This window comes from Pristiophorus japonicus, chromosome 18, assembly GCF_044704955.1.
Source record: "Pristiophorus japonicus isolate sPriJap1 chromosome 18, sPriJap1.hap1, whole genome shotgun sequence".
NCBI lineage: Eukaryota > Metazoa > Chordata > Chondrichthyes > Pristiophoridae > Pristiophorus > Pristiophorus japonicus.
The window spans coordinates 62,676,414-62,699,356 of NC_091994.1; the positions used below are offsets into that span (position 1 = coordinate 62,676,414).

At 52.5% G+C, this 22,943-nt stretch overlaps 1 protein-coding gene across 1 annotated transcript in view; it reads left to right on the top strand.

Annotated features, from left to right (window-relative positions):
• Positions 1 to 22,943, top strand: part of hspg2 (heparan sulfate proteoglycan 2) — a 643,156-nt gene that overhangs the window by 220,808 nt on the left and 399,405 nt on the right. Inside the window, 5 exon segments of the mRNA XM_070860710.1 lie at positions 6,096 to 6,256; positions 13,814 to 13,942; positions 16,559 to 16,825; positions 20,124 to 20,243; positions 22,689 to 22,820. Coding sequence (XP_070716811.1) covers positions 6,096 to 6,256; positions 13,814 to 13,942; positions 16,559 to 16,825; positions 20,124 to 20,243; positions 22,689 to 22,820 — 809 coding nt within the window.

Below are 22,943 nucleotides of genomic sequence, written 5' to 3' on the forward strand. Positions count from 1 at the left end.
TTTGCCAATGGCCTTCAATCTGTCCTCTGGTTAGTGACCCTGCTGCCAGTGGAAACAGTTTGCCCTATTTACTCGATCAAAACCTCTCAGAATTTTGAACACCTCTGTTCAATTGAAACATAAGATTCTGAGGGGGCTTGACAGGGTAGATGCAGAGAGGATGTTTCCCCTCATGGGGGAATCTAGAACTAGGGGGCATAGTTTCAGAATAAGGGGGCACACATTTAAGATGAAAATGAGGAGGAATTTCTTAGAGGGTCGTGAATCTTTGGAATTCTCCTCCCCAGAGAGCTGTGGAGGTTGGGTCATTGAATATATTTACGGTGGAGATAGACAGATTTTTGAACAATAGGGGAGTCGAGGGTTATGGGAGCGGGCAGGGAAGTGGAGTTGAGGCCAAGATCAGATCAGCCATGATCTTATTGAATGGTGCAGCAGGCTCGAGGGGCCCTGTGGCCTACTCCTGCTCCTATTTCTTATGTTCTTAAATCTGCCCATAAAACTTCTCTTCTCTAAGGAGATCTACCCCAGCTTCTCGAGTCTCTCCAGGGAAGTTCCTGGTCTCTGCTTAGTGTCTCCCCAAAGCAGCATTGCTATTTTGGAAACTGGTTGGGTCAGATGTTCAGTCAATGCCCCTTCTTGCCTGAGGACCAGGGTCTGGTTCTCCAGTGCACAGTGCTTCCATTCTGCCCCAATGTAAGACTGAATTGACAACTTTCTCTTTAAAACTCTGAAAACCAAAGGGTCACTATTTTAAGAAACTATCTTCATGTTTGATGACCTTTCCCTTTTCTCGCTCTTTTGAAGGCCCGGATTTTTGTTTGAGCTGAGTTCAGCAGATGCTTGTCGCTGGTCAGTGTGTGTTGGCAGGCTGTTTGACTTACGAGGACATGGGACGTGATTTACAATGACCACGTGCACTTTCCAACTTGATAGCAATCAGGAGTATAATTTAAATGGTGTAAAGCCAGGAACAGTGGAGGTCCACAGATATTCCAGGGTCCGTGTACACAGGTCACTAAAATATAGCAATCAGATACAAAAAATAACCATAAAGACCACTGGAGTGTTAGCGTTTATAACCAGAGAACTAGAATATAAAGGGGAGTAAGTTTTGTTCCAGCTATACATCATCTTCACGAGGATGACTTGCTTCCACGAGAGTTCACAGATGTTTCGATGAAGGACCCGATGTTCCAGGTCCTGAGCTCCAATTGAAGGGGCTGGAAGATGCCTGTGCGTGGATTTTTTTAACATGGGGTGGCCGTTGCACACCAGCCACCACACGGCTTGACAGAGTGAGGTCTTGGTCCAGTAGCAAGGGTTAGCCAGGACAACTGGAGACCAGCTCTGCTGCACGGACCTAGTGCGTGCACATATCGCAGCGTGGGTTGGCCCATGCTGCCCCTCGACTCTTCTGAGCCCGTACCCTCATTCGCCGCACCTCCGCCAGAAACACTCGCTGCTCACCCGCCCCGACCCTCCCACTCCTCTGTACCTGGATCCTGCCGATGTTCCTGCCCACGCTCCAAAATGGCGACCAGGGTTTTGATGACGTCACCCCAGTCGCCCAGCTCAAAATCCTTGGAGCAGCTCAAGTGGTACGCTGCTCCAGCTCTTTTATAGCCCGACCTGCGGAGCTGTTCTCTCACAGGCTGGGGGGGCCACAGCTATACAAAGCCCTGGTTAGACCACACCAAGAGCACTGTGTACAGTTCTGGGCATCGCACCGTAGAAAGGATATATTGGCCTTGGAAGGTGTGCAGCACAGATTCACCGGGGCTTCAGGGGTTAGATTATGAGACGAGATTACACAAACCAGGCTTGTACACCCTGGAATACAAGGGTTGAAGGGTGATTTGATTGAGGTTGTAAGGAATTGATAGGTTAGATAGAGAAACACTTTTTCCACTGGTGAGGGTGGGTGGGGGTCTAGGAGAGCCATGAGGCCATTCAGGAGAGAAGTTCAGAAAGACTTCTTCGTGGGGCACTGGCACCAGTACTGGGGTAAGAGGGAGCTATTCCGTTGGGACGGGCTCCACTTAGACCGTGCTGGGACTAGGGTTCTGGCGAATCAAATAACTAGGGCTGTAGCGAGGGCTTTAAACGAATTAGTGGGGCGTAGCGTTCAGCTGAGCGATAATGTAAAAAGTCAAAGAATAAGGAGAAAGCAATAGAGCAGGGTCGCACCGGGGGAAATGAAAACCAGAGTGTGCCAGGAAGGGACAGAATGTATAAACATGAACGTGAATCAGAAAGTGGGGTCAAAGCAGGAAAAAATGGTTAAAAAAAACAAATTTAAAATCTCTTTATCTGAATGCACGTAGCATTCGTAACAAAATAGATGAGTTGACGACACAAATAGATGGGTATGATCTGATAGCCATTTCAGAGACGTGGTTGCAAGGTGACCAAGGCTGGGAACTAAATATTCAGTGGTATTTGACGATTCGGAAGGACAGACAGAAAGGAAAAGGAGGTGGGGTAGCTCTGTTAATAAAGGATGAGATCAGTGCGTTAGTGAGAAATGATATTGGCTCAGAGGATCAAGATGTTGAATCAGTTTGGGTGGAGATAAGGAACAATAAGGGGAAAAAGTCGCTGGTGGACATAGTCTATAGGCCCCCTAACAGTAGCTATACTGTTAATCAAGAAATAACAGAGGCTTGTAAAAAAGGAACAGCAATAATCATGGGTGATTTTAACCTTCATATTGATTGGACAAAGCAAATTGGCCAGGGTAGCCTTGAGGAAGAGTGTATCTGGGATAGTTTCTTTGAACAGTATGTTGTGGACCCAACCAGGGAGAAGGCTATCTTAGATCTGGTACTGTGTAATGAGACAGGATTAATAAATGATCTTCTAGTAAAGTATCCTCTCGGAAAGAGTGACCATAGCATGGTTGAATTTCAAATTCAGTTGGAGGATGAGAAAGTTGGATCTCAAAATAGTGTCCTAAGTTTAAATAAAGGAGACTACAAAGGTATGAGGGCAGAGTTGGCTAAAGTGGACTGGGAAAATAGATTAAAGTATGGGACAGTTCATGAGCAGTGGCAGACATTTTAGGAGCGATATTTCATAACTCTCAACAAAAATATATCCCAATGAGAAGGAAAGACTGCAAGAGAAGGGATAACCATCCGTGGCTAACTAAGGAAATAAGGGAGGGTATTAAATAGAAAACAAAGGCATACAATGTGGCCAAGACTAGTGTAGGTCAGAGGATTGAGAAACTTTTAAAAGCCAGCAAAGAATGACTTAAAAAAATGATAGAGAGGGAAGATAGATTATGAAAGTAAACCAGCACGAAATATAAAAACAGGTATATAAAAAGGAAAAGAGTGGCCAAAGTAAATGTTGGTTCCCTAGAGGATGAAATTAATAATGGAGAACAGGGAAATGGCAGACATTGAACAAATATTTTGAATTGATCTTCATGGTAGAAGACACTAAAAACATCCCAATAGTGGATAATCAAGGGGCTATAGGGAGGGAGGAACTTTATACAATCACTATCACGAAAGAAGTAGTACTCGATAAATAATGGGACTAAAGTTGGACAAGTCCCGTGGACCTGATGGCTTACATCCTAGGATCTTAAAAGAAGTGGCTGCAGAGATAGTGGATGCATTCCCTGGATTCTGGGGAGGTCCCAGCGGTTTGGAAAAGCACAAATGTAACGCCCCTATTTAAAAAGAGGCTGACAGAAAGCAGGAAACTATAGACCAGTTAGCCTAATATCTGTGGTTGGGAAAATGTTGGAGTCCATTATTAAGGAAGCAGTAGCAGGACATTTGGAAAAGCATAATTCAATCAAGCAGAGTCAGCATGGTTTTATGAAAGGGAAATCATGTTGACAAATTTGCTGGAGTTCTTTGAGAATGTAGTGAGCAGGGTGGATAAGGGGAACCAGTGGATGTGGTGTATTTGGATTTCCAGAAGGCATTCGATAAGGTGCCACATTAAAGGTTACTGCACAAGATAAAAGCTCACGGGGTTGGCGGTAATATATTAGCATGGATAGAGGATTGGTTAACTAACAGAGAACAGAGCGTTGGGATAAATGGGTCAATTTCCGGTTGGCAAACTGTAACTAGTGGAGTGCCGCAGGGATTGGTGCTGGGTTTCCCATTTACAATCTATATTAATGATTTGGATGAAGGGACCGAGTATAATGTAGCCAAGTTTGCTGATGATATAACGATGGGTGGGAAAGCAATGTGTGAGGAGCACACAAAAAAATCTGCAAAGGGACATAGATAGGCTAAGTGAGTGGGCAAACATTTGGCAGATGGAGTACAATATGAGAAAATGTGAGGTTATCCACTTTGGCAGAAAAAGTAGAAAAGCAAATTATAATTTAAATGGAGAAAAATTGCAAAGTGCTGCATTACAGAGGGACCTGGGAGTCCTTGTGCATGAAACACAAAAAGTGAGTATGCAAGTACAGCAAGTGATCAGGAAGGCCAATGGAATGTTGGCCTTTATTGCAAGGGGGATAGAGTATAAAAGCAGGGAAGTCCTGCTACAACTGAACAGAGTATTGGTGAGACCACACCTGGAGTACTGCGTACAGTTTTGGTCTCCGTATTTAAAGAAGAATATACTTGCATTGGAGGCTGTTCAGAGAAGGTTCACTAGGTTGATTCCGGGGATGAGGGGATTGACTTATGAGGAAAGGTTGAGTAGGTTGAAACGTACAGGCAACTCTCGATTATGCGGGTCCCTCGGGGATTGGGCTATGCAGGGTAAATGATTTCTCTGTTAGAGCGTGTTGTCATTACAGTTAATGCTTACAGTACTGCAGGTGTGCTCTAACCAATAGCTGTAGAGTATCTTCTAATCCTTGAATTCTCGTGCTCTAGATCTAAAGACCAATAGGCTTGTTGATTACTTCCTGTAACTGTTCGAGGCATTTTACTGAATTATGAGAGGCAGTGGACCTGTGTGCGAGCAGCAGCGGGAGCTGAGGCAAGGCAGAGCGCTTAAAAGCAAGGCTGAACAGGCAACATTCGAAAGGAACATCAGAGTTTCAAAGTGACGTCACACACACGGAATTTTAAATGCCATTACAACGGTTTCCCGTTACATCCGTGTGCAGATAATCGAGAGTTGCCTGTATAAGATGATGAGGTGGCTCGACAGGGTAGATGCAGAGAGGATATTTCCACTCATAGGGGAAACTAAAACTCGGGGACATAGTCGCAGAGTAAGTGGCCACCCATTAAAAACTGAGTTGAGGAGGAATTTCTTCTCTCAGGGTTGTAACTCTATAATTCTCTGCCCCAGAGAGCTGTGGAGGCTGGGTCATTGAATATATTTAAGGTGGAGATAGACAGATTTTTGAGTGATGAGGGAATAAAGGGTTATGGGGGGATGGTGGCAATTGGAGCTGAGTCCATGATCAGATCTGCCATGATCTTATTGAATGGCGGAGCAGGCTCGAGGAGCCGTAAGGCCTACTGCTGCTCCTATTTCTTGTGTTCACACAAAGGGTGGTAGAGGGGTGGAACTCTCTCCCACAAACAGAAGTAGATGCTCGCTGAATTACTCATTCTAAATCTGAGATGGATAGATGTTTGCCAACAAGGGTATAAAAGGATACGGAGCCAAGGCAGGCAGATGGAGTCACGATACAGATCAGCCGTGATCTCATTGAATGGCGGGACAGAGTTGAAGGACTGAATGGCCTATTCCTGTTCCTATGTTTCTCGGAGTGAGCCACTGCAGCCAGTTATAGAATGATGAATCAATTAATGTTATTCATATCAACAACATGATGAATAACATGAGTTTGCTTCCTCTCATCAGACTATAGTATTGAATGATCTTGGAGTAGCAGCATGGTTACATGTTGCCTCCTGTCGGTTAGGGGTTGCTTAGTTGACCGATATCTGGAAAATACAAAGCGATCGCTGCACTCCTCCAGTTGAGATTGGTTGGTGTATTCCAGACGTGTTGATTTGTTGATTGCATTTGGTTTGTTTAATTCTGTCCTGTCCAGTCCTGTCTGGTAGCCAAAGTATTCAGACCAGACTAACGAGTCGCTATTATGTGGCACAGCATCCCAGAATTGTTTGTGTTCAACGTTACAGGGAGCAGGATCAGAATGTGATTGTGGAGCTGGATGTGGGGTCTGACGGTAACAGCAACGATGCGGAGATACGCGAGGTGGTGTACTCGGTCGTCCGGAGTGGTTCGATCGGGCCGTATGAAACCTCAGTTGAAGGCTTCTCGTTCAGGCACCTGGGAGAAGGTATTTCACGTTTGTTCATAGTTTAGTTGGTGGGTCCATATGGATCGTCAAGAAAAGATGCACTGATGTTGAACTAAAAATATTGATGTTGAATTAAAATTAAGGAAGCATCAGTCCTGATACTGGAATCAGTGCAGATCGGACCCAGAGAGATTCTGCACTTGTGCCAGAATATAAAGATTGCGAATTGCAACTCCAGTTGGCACTATTCAGATTTTGACTTTCTCTCTGCCCTTGTTGGAGGGATGCTGGTACATGTGTTCGCAGAGTGCAGCGCTGTGCGTCCCGGAACTTGTGGCAATATTACAAAGGGGTTTTCTGGGCTCTCGTTTTCCTCCATTGCAGGTTGAGCAAATGTGAGGTATCCATCATTGGGGCAGCAATGGTTTATCTCCCGTACTGCCAGCACTGTTCACTGATGAGCCCGGCACACGGCGGACAATGTACAGTCACTGCCGGCTCCACCAGACCGCCCAACACTCTGCCTCGCCACCCAATACCCACCGCACTTCTCAGGTGCCCGTTTGTTGTGGATTATTTGTTGTGTGCTTTGGACTGGAGTAAGAACGGATGAAACTGCATTTCTATAGCGCCTTTCATGGCCTCAGGATGTCACAAAGCACTTTATGGCCAATGAAGTACTTTTGGAGTGTAGACACTTGTAATGTGGGAAAGGCGGCAGCCAATTTGCGCACAGCAAGCTCCCACAAACAGCAACGTGATAGTGACCGGTGCTATAGAAATGCACATCTTTCACCCAAATTCCATCACAAATTAGAAGAATTTGCAAAAGATAAAAGTCATTCAAAGCAAAGTGAAATGCTGTGCATGAAAAGCTGGAGCTTGGCAAATATCCCGTTCTTTGAGTTTGATAATCGCCATGCCCGCTATTCCTCAGCTGGATTTGTTTGGATAGATTTTCTAGCAGGAACAAAGTGCCGAGTGCTTGAGTCGTGCGGCGACTCTTTGCTTCATTCAGTGATCCTGCTGCCAGCATCGATGGAAATGCACAAAGCAGCAGCACGGGCTGGCTGACTGCGGGCTCTTGCTGATAAATGGAGTGACTGTGTGTGTGACCGTTACATCTCTGCGATAAAATGCTCCCTTACTGATTGCTCTTGTGGGATTGAATATTTTCCTGTTGACCAGCTGCAGTCTACAACATTAACAAATGGAACGCAGTCTGATTTCCTATTCCAGCTAAATCAAGTCATTTTCAATCTGGACACAGTGGCTTTGCGTGGTCCATGCTATGCCTGTGCAGTATTTTGACTTGTCACATAAGTCTACATTGTGCCTTGTGATATATACATTGATTGGGCACCTCCTGGAGGGAGGCTGGAGCAACAGGAACAGTTTGCTGCAGGCAGTATTGTGGGCACAAACCACAGTCCTGCCAAGCCAAGGCCCAGTTTTACATATAGCACATTTACATATAGCACATTTACATATAGTCATCATCTTCCAATCACAGAATCGTACAGCACAGAAGGAGGCCATTCGGCCCATCGAGCCTGTGCCGGCTCTGTGACAGAGCGACCCGATCAGTCCCACTCCCCGCTCTTTCCCCACAGCCCGGCACATTTTTCCTTTTCCAGTATTTATCCAATTCCATTTTGAAATTTATTATTCAATCCGCTTCCACCTACCTTTCAGGCAGTGCATTCCAGATCGTAACTGCTTTAAAAAACCAAACTTATCACCATCTCGCCCTCTGCCAGTTACTTACAATCCGTGTCCCTCTGGTTACTGACCCTACTGCCAGAGGAACCCGTCTCTCCTCATTTACTCCATCAAAACCCTTCATAATCAATTACCTTCAGGTGCACCGACACTCCACAAGTCTAGCGAGGGGGGAGAGGGGAGGGACCAGCGAGGGGAATGGGCTCGGGTCTAGCGAAGGGGGGGAGGGGCTCGGGTGTAACGAGGGGTAGGGGCTAGCGAGGGGTAGGGGTTAACGAGGAAAGGAGGGGCTCTGATCCAGCGAGGAAGGGAGGGGCTTATGTCTAGCGAGGGGGGAGGGGCTCAAGTCTAACAAGGGGGAGGGGTTAGCGAGGGGGAGGGGCTAGTAAAGGGGGAGGGGCTCGGGTCCAGCGAGGGGGGAGGGGCTTGGGGCTAGCGAGGGGGAGGGGCTTGGGTCTAACGAGGAGGGAGGGGCTAGCGAGGGGTAGGGGCTAACGAGGGTGGAGGGGTTAGAGGGGGGGGGCTTGGGTCCAGCGAGGGGGAGGGGCTTGGGGCTAGCGAGGGGGAGGGGCTCGGGTCTAACAAGGGGCGAGGGGGAGGGGGGAGGGTCCAGCGAGGGGGGAGGGTCTAGCGAGGGGTAGGGGCTAACGAGGGGGGAGGTGGAAGGGTTAGCGAGGGGGAGGGGCTCAGGTCCAGCGAGGGTGATAGGGCTTGGAGCTAGCGAGGGGGAGGGGCTCGGGTCTAACAAGGGGCGAGGGGGAGGGGTTAGCGAGGGGGAGGGGCTCGGGTCCAGCGAGGGGCTCGGGTCCAGCGAGGGGGGAGGCTCTAGCGAGGGGTAGGGGCTAACGAGGGGGGAGGTGGAAGGGTTAGCGAGGGGGAGGGGCTCAGGTCCAGCGAGGGTGATGGGGCTTGGAGCTAGCGAGGGGGAGGGGCTCGGGTCTAGCGAGGGAGGGGCTAGCGAGGGGAATGCTAGAGCCCGATGCACCGACGCTGAACAATATGCAGATTGGGTATGAAGGCCTGAAGTGACAGCCAGAAAGTGAGACCCCCGGCACCCCAGGGTCTCGGCCTGCGTTGCTCTGTCCACGGTCTGACACCAGTGTGGGAGGCGTCCACAATATACGTGCAGCATCTGCTGAATGCACTGATCTCACTTGCATTAGTGGTGTGCATTCTGTACTCATGCTGAATTGCAGCTTTCCTTCAGTGGTGCAGTCCTTGGAAGTTTTTCTCTGAATGGCAGCTGAGGTGTAGAATTAAAATGTCTGCTCAGTGACGCTCTCGCTTGTGTGGCTCTGAAGCGAAATAACAGATGCTGTTTGGTGTCAGAATGGGAGTAACTCACTGACTGTACCAGCACGATTCACAAGGGATAGGATAGAAAAGGTGCAACATTTGAAGCGTTGGGCGTACTGTCATGCAAGCCCTGGAAATGCAGCCAACCCACAGATCCGGGGCCTATTCTACAATATGTGCCTCCCCCAGCAATTGGGAAGGCTTGGGATGAACATGGGCCATCCGTGAGGTTGCATTGTGTCTCCTGAAACAGCTAACCGATGCTTGAACCACCCCATTACCAGGGGCAGAGCAAATATTTCATGGTTAAGATGAAATTGAGATTGGCGATGATGATCTTGTTAAGCAGGAACAAGTCCGTTCGGGAAAACAATGAAAACTGCAAACTACATTTTCAACAATTGCGATCCAAGTTCTGATTCAATACTAATTGTATGATATGAGCCTCTGCATCTTTTTTTATTCATTCCTGGGATGTGTGCAAGGCCGGCATTTATTGCCCATCCCTAATTGCCCCTTGAGAAGGTGGTGGTGAGCTGCCTTCTTGAACCGCTGCAGACCGTGTGGTGAAGGTGCTCCCACAGTGCTGTTAGGGAGGGAGTTCCAGGATTGTGACCCAGCGACGATGAAGGAACAGCGATATATTTCCAAGTCAGGATGGTGTGTGACTGGGAGGGAAATGTTGAGGTGGTGGTGTTCCCATGCGCCTGCTGCCCTTGTCCTTCTAGGGAGTAGAGGTCACAGGTTGGGAGGTGCTGCCGAAGAAGCCTTGGCGAGTTGCTGCAGTGCATCTTGTAGACGGTCTGTTTGCATAACGATGGATCTTTAAAGTCTGATCCAAGTCAGAGTACTCAGTGACACAGAGAACAGTGGCACTCGGAAAAAACTGGCACAGAAACCAAAACTCACTTTGAAAACTTGCCCCAACGCGTGGAAAGTTAATGAATCATCACAAAGCAGCTGAGAGAAGCAAATCGTTGGAGAAATGCAGTATTTAGTGAGCCAACAGGAGATAATGACCCCCAGATATGAAAGCCCGGAAGTTTTTGTAAAGTTTATTAAGTAAACTATACAAAGTACAGCGAACAGCTGCTCAGGAATAAAGCTTGCCCATCGGGGCTGGAGGCGTAACACGTGTGGAGACAGCAACCACGTTACAGCAAGTCCAGAGATCGGAACAGGGTGTGTCACAGCTACGGCTAGGTCAGCTCAAGGTTAGCGCCACCCGAGTGAAGTTGGTGGATCTATACAAGCCCAATATTTCATCAAACATTGAGCAAGCAGTGTGCATCAGCAGCGAGCCTGTGATGTCAGTCTGTGTACCTCACCAAACCCGCAGTGTTTTCAACACCTCCATTAAATCTCCCCTGAGCCCCTTCCCCAGTCTCTCCACGTAACTGCAACCCCTCAGCCCTGGAACCATCTGGTAAATAAAGAAAGTACCTTCGGACTCCTCAAAGCAATTTACATCCTATTACCTTTGAAGAATTTTCACGCTGCAACGTCCCACAGTCAGCAAATCAGTGAATGAGCAGCTGACCTATTCTGTGGGGTGGGGGGGGGGTGGTGGGGGAGCGGGGTGGGGAGGGTGCTTGGGCGAACGGTGCGCGGGGCGGGGGGGGTGTCGGGGGTGTGGGGGGGGGATGTGGTTCGGAGGGTGTGGGGGGGATGTGGTTCGGAGGGTGTGGGGGGGGATATGGTTCGGAGGGTGTGGGGGGGGATGTGAGTCGGAGGGTGTGGGGGGGGATATGGTTCGGAGGGTGTGGGGGGGATATGGTTCGGAGGGTGTGGGGGGGGATATGGTTCGGAGGGTGTGTGGGGGGGATGTGGGTCGGAGGGTGTGGGGGGGGATGTGGTTCGGAGGGTGTGGGGGGGATGTGGTTCGGAGGGTGTGGGGGGGGATGTGGGTCGGAGGGTGTGGGGGGGGGATGTGGGTCGGAGGGTGTGGGGGGGGGAGCGGAGTGTGGGTCGGAGGGTGAGGGTCGGAGGGAGGGTGTGGGGGGGGGGTCTGGTCGGAGGGTGTGTGTGTGGGTGGGGTGGGTCGGAGGGAGGGGGGTCGGAGGGAGGGTGTGGGGGGGGGTCGGAGGGAGGGGGGTCGGAGGGAGGGTGTGGGGGGGGGATGTGGTTCGGAGGGTGTGGGGGGGATGTGGTTCGGAGGGTGTGGGGGGGATGTGGTTCGGAGGGTGTGGGGGGGGGAGCGGAGTGTGGGTCGGAGGGTGAGGGTCGGAGGGAGGGTGTGGGGGGGGGGTCTGGTCGGAGGGTGTGTGTGTGGGTGGGGTGGGTCGGAGGGAGGGGGGTCGGAGGGAGGGTGTGGGGGGGGATGTGGTTCGGAGGGTGTGGGGGGGATGTGGTTCGGAGGGTGTGGGGGGGGGATGTGGGTCGGAGGGTGTGGGGGGGATGTGGTTCGGAGGGTGTGGGGGGGATGTGGGTCGGAGGGTGTGGGGGGGGATGTGGGTCGGAGGGTGTGGGGGGGGGATGTGGGTCGGAGGGTGTGGGGGGGGATGTGGGTCGGAGGGTGTGGGGGGGGATGTGGGTCGGAGGGTGTGGGGGGGGGATGTGGGTCGGAGGGTGTGGGGGGGATGTGGTTCGGAGGGTGTGGGGGGGGGATGTGGGTCGGAGGGTGTGGGGGGGGATGTGGGTCGGAGGGTGTGGGGGGGGATGTGGGTCGGAGGGTGTGGGGGGGGATGTGGGTCGGAGGGTGTGGGGGGGATGTGGGTCGGAGGGTGTGGGGGGGGGAGCGGAGTGTGGGTCGGAGGGTGAGGGTCGGAGGGAGGGTGTGGGGGGGGGGTCTGGTCGGAGGGTGTGTGTGTGGGTGGGGTGGGTCGGAGGGAGGGGGGTCGGAGGGAGGGTGTGGGGGGGGGGGTCGGAGGGAGGGTGTGGGGGGGGGTCGGAGGGAGGGTATGGGGGGGGTCGGTGGGAGGGGGGTCGGTGAGAGGGTGTGGGAGGGGGGTCGGAGGGAGGGTATGGGGGGGGTCGGTGGGAGGGGGGTCGGTGAGAGGGTGTGGGAGGGGGGTCGGTGGGGGGGGGGGTGGGTCAGAGGGTGGGTGGGGTAGGCCTGGACACCAGGGGAACTTGCTGCTTTGCTTTGAACAGTGCCCAGGGTTCTTTCCCATCCAGGTGAGCTGCAGACCAAAAGACAGCACCTGCAACAATGCGGCGCTCCCTCAGTACTGCCCCTCCGACAGTGCGGCGCTTCCTCAGTACTGCCCCTCCGACAGTGCGGCACTCCCTCAGTACTGCCCCTCCGACAGTGCGGCACTCCCTCAGTACTGCCCCTCCGACAGTGCGGCACTCCCTCAGTACTGCCCCTCCGACAGTGCGGCACTCCCTCAGTACTGCCCCTCCGACAGTGCGGCACTCCCTCAGTACTGCCCCTCCGGCAGTGCGGCGCTTCCTCAGTACTGCCCCTCCGACAGTGCGGCACTCCCTCAGTACTGCCCCTCCGACAGTGCGGCACTCCCTCAGTACTGCCCCTCCGACAGTGCGGCACTCCCTCAGTACTGCCCCTCCGACAGTGCGGCACTCCCTCAGTACTGCCCCTCCGACAGTGCGGCACTCCCTCAGTACTGCCCCTCCGGCAGTGCGGCGCTTCCTCAGTACTGCCCCTCCGACAGTGCGGCACTCCCTCAGTACTGCCCCTCCGACAGTGCGGCACTCCCTCAGTACTGCCCCTCCGACAGTGCGGCACTCCCTCAGTACTGCCCCTCCGACAGTGCGGCACTCCCTCAGTACTGCCCCTCCGACAGTGCGGCACTCCCTCAGTACTGCCCCTCCGACAGTGCGGCACTCCCTCAGTACTGCCCCTCCGACAGTGCGGCGCTCCCTCAGTACTGCCCCTCCGACAGTGCGGCACTCCCTCAGTACTGCCCCTCCGACAGTGCGGCGCTCCCTCAGTACTGCCCCTCCGACAGTGCGGCGCTCCCTCAGTACTGCCCCTCCGACAGTGCGGCGCTCCCTCAGTACTGCCCCTCCGACAGTGCGGCACTCCCTCAGTACTGCCCCTCCGACAGTGCGGCACTCCCTCAGTACTGCCCCTCCGACAGTGCGGCGCTCCCTCAGTACTGCCCCTCCGACAGTGCGGCGCTCCCTCAGTACTGCCCCTCCGACAGTGCGGCACTCCCTCAGTACTGCCCCTCCGACAGTGCGGCACTCCCTCAGTACTGCCCCTCCGACAGTGCGGCACTCCCTCAGTACTGCCCCTCCGACAGTGCGGCACTCCCTCAGTACTGCCCCTCCGACAGTGCGGCACTCCCTCAGTACTGCCCCTCCGACAGTGCGGCGCTCCCTCAGTACTGCCCCTCCGACAGTGCGGCGCTCCCTCAGTACTGCCCCTCCGACAGTGCGGCGCTCCCTCAGTACTGCCCCTCCGACAGTGCGGCACTCCCTCAGTACTGCACTGAAACTTCCCAGACACACGCGTTGACCTACACCATGTGGCATTGAAGCCGCAACCTTCCGCCTGCCGTAAGATCGCTGTCCACTTACCCAAGCTGACGGGTATCTGCGGCTGTTGGCGTGTTGTAGTAAATGCTGCCATTTGTTTAGTTTCAATGGGTTTTATTGTGCCCTTGTGTTTAGATGTGATCCCTCTCCCTCGCCAGTGTGCTGCCAATGAATTTGCCTGTGGGTCGGGCGAGTGTGTCCCACTCGATTATCACTGCGACTTGAGGGCTGATTGCAGCGACATGTCTGATGAAGACAACTGTGGTAAGCACCAATGTGGGGGAGCTTGGCATTTATTACACCGGCGCTGGGGCTGCTGGGCCACGTGGGGCGCTGGGCCGGTGTGACTTGGGGCGGTGCCAATCTTGGCCATGATGGGGGGGACAGTGCCCACCACAACAGTAACCCTGCGGCACAGCTTCCTGCGGCTGTCCTGTCCCAATGGTCAAGGCCGACCAAAGGCCTTTAGCGTTAACTCTAAATTCCACTCACAGGAATGGAGTGGGAACCAGGGGAACGCTCGGCAATGGCTTTCAGTCACAGTAACGTACGCTGGGATGGACGGGGAAAGACCCTATGGGCCACCCGGCCTGTCGCTGGGTGGGGGAGGGGAGGGGGGCCGGGTGTGGGATGGGGCCATGGGGGCCGGGTGTGGGATGGGGCCATGGGGAGGGGGGTGAAGTGCCAGTGCATGGAGTTTAATAAAGATTGTTGCCAGCAGGTTCGGGTGTGCAACATCACAGAGACACTGAGCACATGGCAACGGTTAACTTGTTGCCCTGGTTACACTGGGTGGTTACACTGGGTGGTGACGCTGGGTGGTGACGCTGGGTGGTGACGCTGGGTGGTTGCACTGGGTGGTTGCACTGGGTGGTTGCACTGGGTGGTTGCACTGGGTGGTGACGCTGGGTGGTTGCATTGGGTGGTTGCATTGGGTGGTTGCACTGGGTGGTTGCACTGGGTGGTGACACTGGGTGGTGACGCTGGGTGGTTGCACTGAGTGGTGACGCTGGGTGGTTGCACTGGGTGGTTGCATTGGGTGGTGACGCTGGGTGGTGACGCTGGGTGGTTACACTGGGTGGTTGCATTGGGTGGTGACGCTGGGTGGTTACACTGGGTGGTGACGCTGGGTGGTTACACTGGGTGGTGACACTGGGTGGTGACGCTGGGTGGTTGCACTGGGTGGTGACACTGGGTGGTGACACTGGGTGGTTGCACTGGGTGGTTGCACTGGGTGGTTGCATTGGGTGGTTGCACTGGGTGGTTGCATTGGGTGGTTACACTGGGTGGTGACGCTGGGTGGTTGCACTGGGTGGTGACGCTGGGTGGTTGCACTGGGTGGTTGCACTGGGTGGTTGCACTGGGTGGTTGCACTGGGTGGTGACGCTGGGTGGTTGCATTGGGTGGTTGCACTGGGTGGTGCACTGGGTGGTTGCACTGGGTGGTGACGCTGGGTGGTTGCACTGGGTGGTGACGCTGGGTGGTTGCACTGGGTGGTGACACTGGGTGGTTGCACTGGGTGGTGACACTGGGTGGTTGCACTGGGTGGTGACACTGGGTGGTTGCACTGGGTGGTTACACTGGGTGGTTACACTGGGTGGTGACACTGGGTGGTGACACTGGGTGGTGGCACTGGGTGGTTGCACTGGGTGGTGCACTGGGTGGTTGCACTGGGTGGTTGCACTAGGTGGTTGCACTGGGTGGTGACGCTGGGTGGTTGCACTGGGTGGTTGCACTGGGTGGTGACGCTGGGTGGTTACACTGGGTGGTTGCACTGGGTGGTGACGCTGGGTGGTTGCACTGGGTGGTTGCACTGGGTGGTTGCACTGGGTGGTGACGCTGGGTGGTTGCACTGGGTGGTGACGCTGGGTGGTTGCACTGGGTGGTGACGCTGGGTGGTTGCACTGGGTGGTGACACTGGTCCAGTGGCCCAGACATTGCGTCTTCTTGCTGCTCTCCCAAGATTACTTCAGTTCTACAGTCCACAGTGCCCACTGGCATTTGCTTGGTTTTGAGTTTGATTTTTCATTTAAAATATTGAAAGTATTCTTGTGCCAACTTGCCAATGCCATCTTGGATATCATCCTCCGGCCTCCCTTGATTGGTTAAACTGTGGGTGGTTGCTCAGTGGTGCCACCTACTGCTCACCACACACTTGGACGTCGTGGTGAACCAGACTGAGATATCGGGAGGACTTGCAGTAGACTTGATTGACGAGCTCTACAAGTGATCTGTACCCACCGGCAAGGAAAGCTCCCTCAGTATTCCGACCTCCACCTTCCCACGTCTGCTGCTGCTGGTCTGTAAACCCTATGATCAGCCCGTCACTGAGGGAGGGGAATATGCCTCGTGTAGGGGACCTGTGGCCTCAACTTTCTGTCATTTCTATTCAAAATTTATTTTCTCTCAACGTTATAGTACGCTTTTACAAGTTGAGCACTCGCCCGCTCCCTCCCAAATAGTGCCTTTCAAAAGACAAGAGATAACCTCAAGACTTTGGCACCTTCCTGTCGCCACATCGCCCCGTGCTCGTTCACAGTTGCCGGTGGACAATGAGCATGTAACCGAGTGTTGGGTCCGGCGATGACCAATCGCCGGCCTGGCTCACATCCCGCTCAGTTCAAACCAATGCCAGGGAAGTTTTGGCTGTAAAATGGGTGCCCGATTTGCAATCACCCGTTTTATGCTACTTTCGCCATGGACACAATTGATAGTTTCACACGGGTAAAATATCAGCCGTGTCGAAGGGGAGAGTATCAGCGCAAAACTTTTAATAACTTTCCTGCTCCTGTCAGAAAAGAGTTTGCCATAATGGGCTCTCAGCGGCCACTAAAATGATTGGGTTCTCACATCTGCATTTTACTTTTTCGGAACCCACAGGAGATATAATTGGGACAGTTTCCAGCGCCCCAACCATTCGGCCGAGGACGCCGGCCCCCACAACAAGGCCTGCATTTATTACAGTTGGACCGGCAAGGCGGACGCCAAGGCCCCTGCTCACTGCAGCACCCGCCCCTACCATTGCCGATGTGCTCAGACCCTGCCCGATAGATGAAGCTGTGTGTCAGAACGGGCAGTGCATCCCCCGGGACTATCTCTGCGACGGGGAAAAAGATTGCACTGATGGAAGCGATGAGCTGGACTGTGGTACGTATCTGCAGCCGAATATCTGGAGCACGTCTGGCCCTGCTCCAAGGCGGAGAGAACTTTTGGCATGTTTCTATTTATTTTTGTAGCTGTTTTTCAAACTAAGCCGGGAACAACACATTGCTTTTGGATGAAGTTATTAAATGTTGCAATCTACTGGCAAATAAGCAGTAGTGGAGAAGTGTCCATGTGCTGTGGTGTGCCCAAGCTAAAGAGCAGAACGTTGGCCATGATTCCCACTGCTAAGTTTGTAACCTCTGACACCTGCTAGTTACAATGAGCCATTATTGGAAGTCTCCATGTACGCACATTGGGCCAGGGCCAGGATCAGGCTATGCTGTGATGGTTGAATACCCCAGTGATATTATTGTCCAGGCTCATGGGTTCTGTGGTGTACAAAGGCGTGGCTGCTGCTGTTGTGGGATGAACTTTAGCATGAATTGCTGTCTTCAAAGTATTTGCTGTCTTGAGCATCCCCGATTTTAATCACTCCACCATCGGTGGCCGTGCCTTCTGTTGCCTAGGCCCGAAGCTCTCTGCCCCTCTACCTCTCTTTCCTCCTTTAAGATGCTCCATAAAACCTACCTCTTTGACCAAGCTTTTGGTCACCTGTCCTAATCTCTCCTTATGTGGCTCGGTGTCAAATTTTGTTTTATAACACTCGTGTGAAGCACCTTGGGACGTTTACTACGTTAAAGGCGTTATATAAATGAAGTTGCTTAACAAGATGTTGATTAATAATTTGAGCATCTCTGATTGAGTTGCCCATCTCCTGAACCTTCCATTCTGTGCTGCACTCCCAGTTGCCCTTCCAAAATACAGTCATTTCTTGCTCACCCGGAAAGACTGTCAGAGACTGAGTTTAAACAAACGATGGGTAATTGGAGATCTGCCCGTTATCTAACTTCCTGGCAGCTTTGAATAAATACATGGGACGCTGAGAGCCTGAGATAAGATGTTGGGTGAGTTCGAAGGTCAAAAACCCCTCCCCCTCAGGCCTTTTGAAAACAGCGTTTGACGAATGTATACTTAAAAATTGTCCAGGCACAGCCAGACCATTCTGTTTCTCTCCAGTCCTGAAAGAACTGGCATTTATATGGCCTTTTGGATTTGAAAAAGGCATTTGATAAAGTGCCACATAAAAGGCTTGCAGCAAAGTTGAAGCCCGTGGAATAAAAGGGACAGAGGCAGCATGGATACGGAATTGGCTCAGTGACAGGGAACAGAGAGAAGTGGTGTACGGTTGTTTCTCGGACTGGAGGAAGGTATACAGTGGTGTTCCCCAGGGGTCAGTACTGTGACTTTTCCTGATTTATATCAATGATGTGGGTGTACAGAACATTATTTCAAAATTTGCAGATGACACAAAACTTGGAAATATAGTGAATGGTGAGGGGGATAGTGATGGATGTCAAGAGGACACAGACAGGCTGGTAGAATGGACGGACACGTGGCAGATGCAGAAAAGTGTGACATGATACATTTTGGTCGGAAGACCGAGGAGAGGGACTATAAACTAAAGGGTACAATTCTAAAGGGGGTGCAGGGACAGAGAGACCTGGGGGTATATGGGCACAACTCGCTGAAGGTGGTAGGGCAGGTTGGGAAAGTGGTTACAAAAGCACACTGGATTGTGGGCTTCATAAATAGAGGCATAGGACATTATGATGAACATTTATAAAACACTGGTTTGGCCTCAACTGGAGGATTGTGTCCAATTCTGGGCACCGCACTTTAGGAAGGATGTGACAGCCTTAGAAAAGATTTACAAGAATGGTTCCCAGGATGAGGGACTTCAGTTACGTGGAGAGACTGGAGAAGCTGGGCTTGTTCTCCTTGGAGCAGAGAAGGTTGAGAGGAGATTTGATCGAGATGTTCAAAATCATGAGGGGTCTAGACAGAGTAGATAGAGAGAAACTGTTCCCATCGGTGGAAGGGTCGAGAACCAGAGGACACAGATTTAAGGTGATTGGCAGAAAAACCAAAGGCGACTTAAGAAAAAACCATTTTACATTTTAGGATCTGGAATGCACGGCCTGAGAGGGTGGTTTTCAAAAGGGAGTTGGATAAGTACCTGAAAGAGAAAAATTTGCAGGGCTCCGGGGAAAGGGCGGGGGAGTGGGACTAGCGGAGGTGCTCTTGCAGAGAGCCGGCACGGGCTCGACGGGCCGAATGGGTTGTGCTGTACCTGTTCTATGATTCACCTCTCCTGTCCTTACAGTGTGAATGACGTGCCGTGTAGTCACTGCTGTTAGACTGCACATGGGGCGCCATTCCTTCCACACTTAAGATCCCATGAGCACCAAGAGCTGAGTGAGCAGTTAATCTGCTTTTAGTTGTAATGGTTGAGGGGTATTGGCCAGGAAATTAGGAAAATTCCTCTGCTTAGCTTTGAAACGTGCAATGGGAAGTGTTCTGGCTACCTAAACTGGCAGATGGGGTCTAGATTTAATGTCTCATCTGATGGATGGCAGTAATTCAGGCTGGGGTGGGTGCTGTGCTGTGGTTGGCAGGAACGCTCTGCTACCTCATTCAAGTAACCCTGCTCAGGAGTATCACCAGGCTAGTCGACCATGAGGGCCATCACAGCTAGGTTTGATCCTCTCCTCTCACTCTGTCTACACACAACTTTGCAACAGGCCTCACTGAATAAAACATAAAGATTAGGAGCAGGAGTAGGCCATTCGGCCCCTCGAGCTGATCTTCGACCTGGATTCCGCTTTCGGACAGGGAAAGAAATAGTCTCCAGTTAATTTGTTTCCCCCTTTAGCCCCAGGATACTGAGGCAGATTTTAGTGACCCCACTGCTACCCTGAGCTGAGATCCACTCTGTGTGTGTGTGTGTGTGTCAGGGATTGAAGCTGGCATTGTCGTGCTCTGTCTACTCAGTATCTCACCACACCACAACGCTCCACTTAGCGACTGATCAATTTGAGGGAGCCCAATTATTCTTCCCATGTTTATTGCCATAAATCTGTACAATATATTAAAGTTGGTTTGTGTGTCACACACTCCTTATTTGGCCATTGCCATTCTGTGACACACAGTCACACCTGCAGTTGCACACATCTACCAGTAGATGGTGCACGCTCAGCGCGAGAAGCGGCAGGTTGCCATGGCGACACCAATGGTGTCACCCGGGGAGCTGGAGGTTGCCTTGGTTTCCAGGGGCAACGCCAGGGGCATCCAGCAACAGATCTAATTATATTGTCAGGCAATGTTTGAAAAGCAGGACTCGGGCATTGCTTTGGAATGGAAGAGGCAAACTGAGTTTTCCTTTGTGACTTTCCCTTCCCAGGAACACCTTCGCCCTGTGAGCCCAACGAGTTCAAGTGTCGGAACGGGCGCTGTGCCCTCAAGCTGTGGCGCTGTGACGGCGACAATGACTGTGGAGACAATTCCGACGAGGAATACTGCCGTAAGTAAGCGCAGTGTGCCACTCGGATATCTACCCCGCCCAGAGACGGATTGCATGTTGGCACGCCTTGCTTTGTCAGCTGGGTTGTGTGAAGCGTCGCTGGGCTTGGGCACAGTTTGGATCGGGGTAACTGGGTTACTGTCATAAGATGCTAATTAAACCACACGTAATTAATTGGAAGTGATTTGCTCTTACTGCATTCGCAGAAATCTATGGCGGGCAAATGTCTTGTTATTTCCTGTCGATGTTGGTTGAGGCCCGGGTGTGAGTGTGCAGGCAGGCGGCAGTGTCGCGGGTTCCCAGCGCATTATCTGAACGTATGGGTGAGCCTGACTCCAGAACCGGCTCTGTCCCGGGTCAGTGCTTGTGCTGATGGTGAACTGTAACTTACAGCCCGATGCAACAAGCATCGACCACTGTGACTGGCCTGCCTCACTCCCACAGAGAGGCACAGGCACATTCGGGCCCAGAGTTTTTCATCAATATTATTTTGGACGCGTTTATTTGTACTGTAAAAATGGCCGCTCTTTGTCTCTGATTGGTCCCCTTGGAGGATAAGCCACTCCCTGAAGTTTCTCTGGGATGTGTAATTGGAACCACCCAGCCCAAGTTCTCACTGACTTCGCAAATTGTAACTCGATCCACTTTAACTTCCAACAGTCACAGAGGATAGATTGCCCAGAAGCCACCACGTCCCAGCCAAAGTCACTTACCCCAGCGCAAGTGCTGCCTCCCCCAGTTGAAGTCCCTTGCCCCCCCAGTGCAAGTGCTGCCTCCCCCAGTTGAAGTCCTTACACCAGCGCAAGTGCTGCCTCCCCCCTTCCCTCCGCCATAGATGGGGCATTGTGTGCGGATTGTTAGCATGTGTATTGGGTATGAAGTCAACAGTGCCATGACTTCTGTATTGGAAGAACCTCTCTCCCATCCGATCCCCCACCCTGTCTCTCTTTTCCCCCTCTCCCCGTCTCTCCCTTCCCCCTCTCCCCATCTCTCGCTTCCCCGTCTCGCCCTTCCCCCTCTCCCCGTCTCGCCCTTCCCCCTCTCCCCGTCTCGCCCTTCCCCCCTCTCCCCGTCTCGCCCTTCCCCCTCTCCCCGCCTGTCTCTTCCCCCTCTCCCCGCCTGTCTCTTCCCCCTCTCCCCGTCTCGCCCTTCCCCCTCTCCCCGTCTCGCCCTTCCCCCTCTCCCCGCCTGTCTCTCCCTTTCCCCTCTCCCTGTCTCTCCCTTTCCCCTCTCCCTGTCTCTCCCTTTCCCCTCTCCCTGTCTCTCCCTTCCCCCTCTCCCTGTCTCTCCCTTCCCCTCTCCCTGTCTCTCCCTTCCCCCTCTCCCTGTCTCTCCCTTCCCCCTCTCCCTGTCTCTCCCTTCCCCCTCTCCCTGTCTCTCCCTTCCCCCCTCTCCCTGTCTCTCCCTTCCCCCTCTCCCTGTCTCTCCCTTCCCCCTCTCCCTGTCTCTCCCTTCCCCCTCTCCCTGTCTCCCCGTCTCCTCCTCCTCTCCCCGTCTCTCTCTTCCCCCTCACCCAGTCTCTCTACTCACCTCAGCCTCTTCCCCCCCCACACCCCCAAGCTCTCTTTCTCCCCCCTCCCCCCCCCAAGCTCTCTTTCTCCCCCCCCCCCCCCCAAGCTCTCTTCCCCTCCCCAAGCCCTCTTTCCCCCCCCGAGCTCTCGCTCCTCCCCCCCGGGTTGTTCGAAGGCTCGCGGACTGATTGCAGGGTTGAGGGTTGTACTTGCGGTTCGGGCGGGAGGCATCGGGAGTGGGAACTCAACAGAAAATATACAGCACAAATAGTCAGTCCCGATTATTTTAGTGCAAATTGTTAAAATTGGAAAATCTAGACAATGAATATGAAAGTCTAGCTAATAAATGTCGAACCTTGGGACCCAAGTGAACCGCTGAATCTGGAAGGGATCAGTAGCAGGTGGCCGTTCGTATATTAGACCCAAATCTGCAATTAGACCGAGCTGGCAGGATGTATGTTCTTATAGAAACATAGAAAATAGGTGCAGGCGTCGGCCATTCAGCCCTTCGAGCCTGCACCGCAATTCAGTAAGATCATGGTTGGTCAACTGGCATCAACAACTCTCTGCGGCAGGGAATTCCACAAGTTAACAACTCTCTGAGTGAAGAAGTTTCTCCTCATCTCAGTCCTAAATGACCTATCCCTTATCCTTAGACTGTGTCCCTTGGTTCTGGACTTCCCCAACATCGGGAACATTTAAGGACATTTTCTGACTTGCAAAGTTAAAGCTGGCTCTATCCGCTGGAGAGCCGTGTAACTGTTTGTTTTGTTTATAATATTTATGTTTCCCTCAGAGGGCAAGTTACAAAGTGTGTTCGGGTGTACAGCGAGTTTATAAAGCATGTTCAGGCTGTACGGGGAGGTTATAAAGCGTGTACGGGGAGAGTTGTGAGCAAATGAATTGCAGTAACTGTGTGCTCTGCCCACTGCAGCAACCAAAGGCCCCGGTGATATGTGTGCCCCCGAGCAGTTCGTGTGTGTTGTGACCCGGCTGTGTATCCCTGCCAGTTACCAGTGTGATGAGGAGCCCGATTGCCCGGATCGCTCTGATGAATTTGGATGCAGTAAGTAACCAGCACTGTCACTGTATAAAGAAGCTGTGTCACGTTATGGGCCATGTTTAAGCTCAGGGCAGTGGGTTTGATATTGAAGTGGCAATGTCGCTGAGGAAGTGGGACTCATTGGAT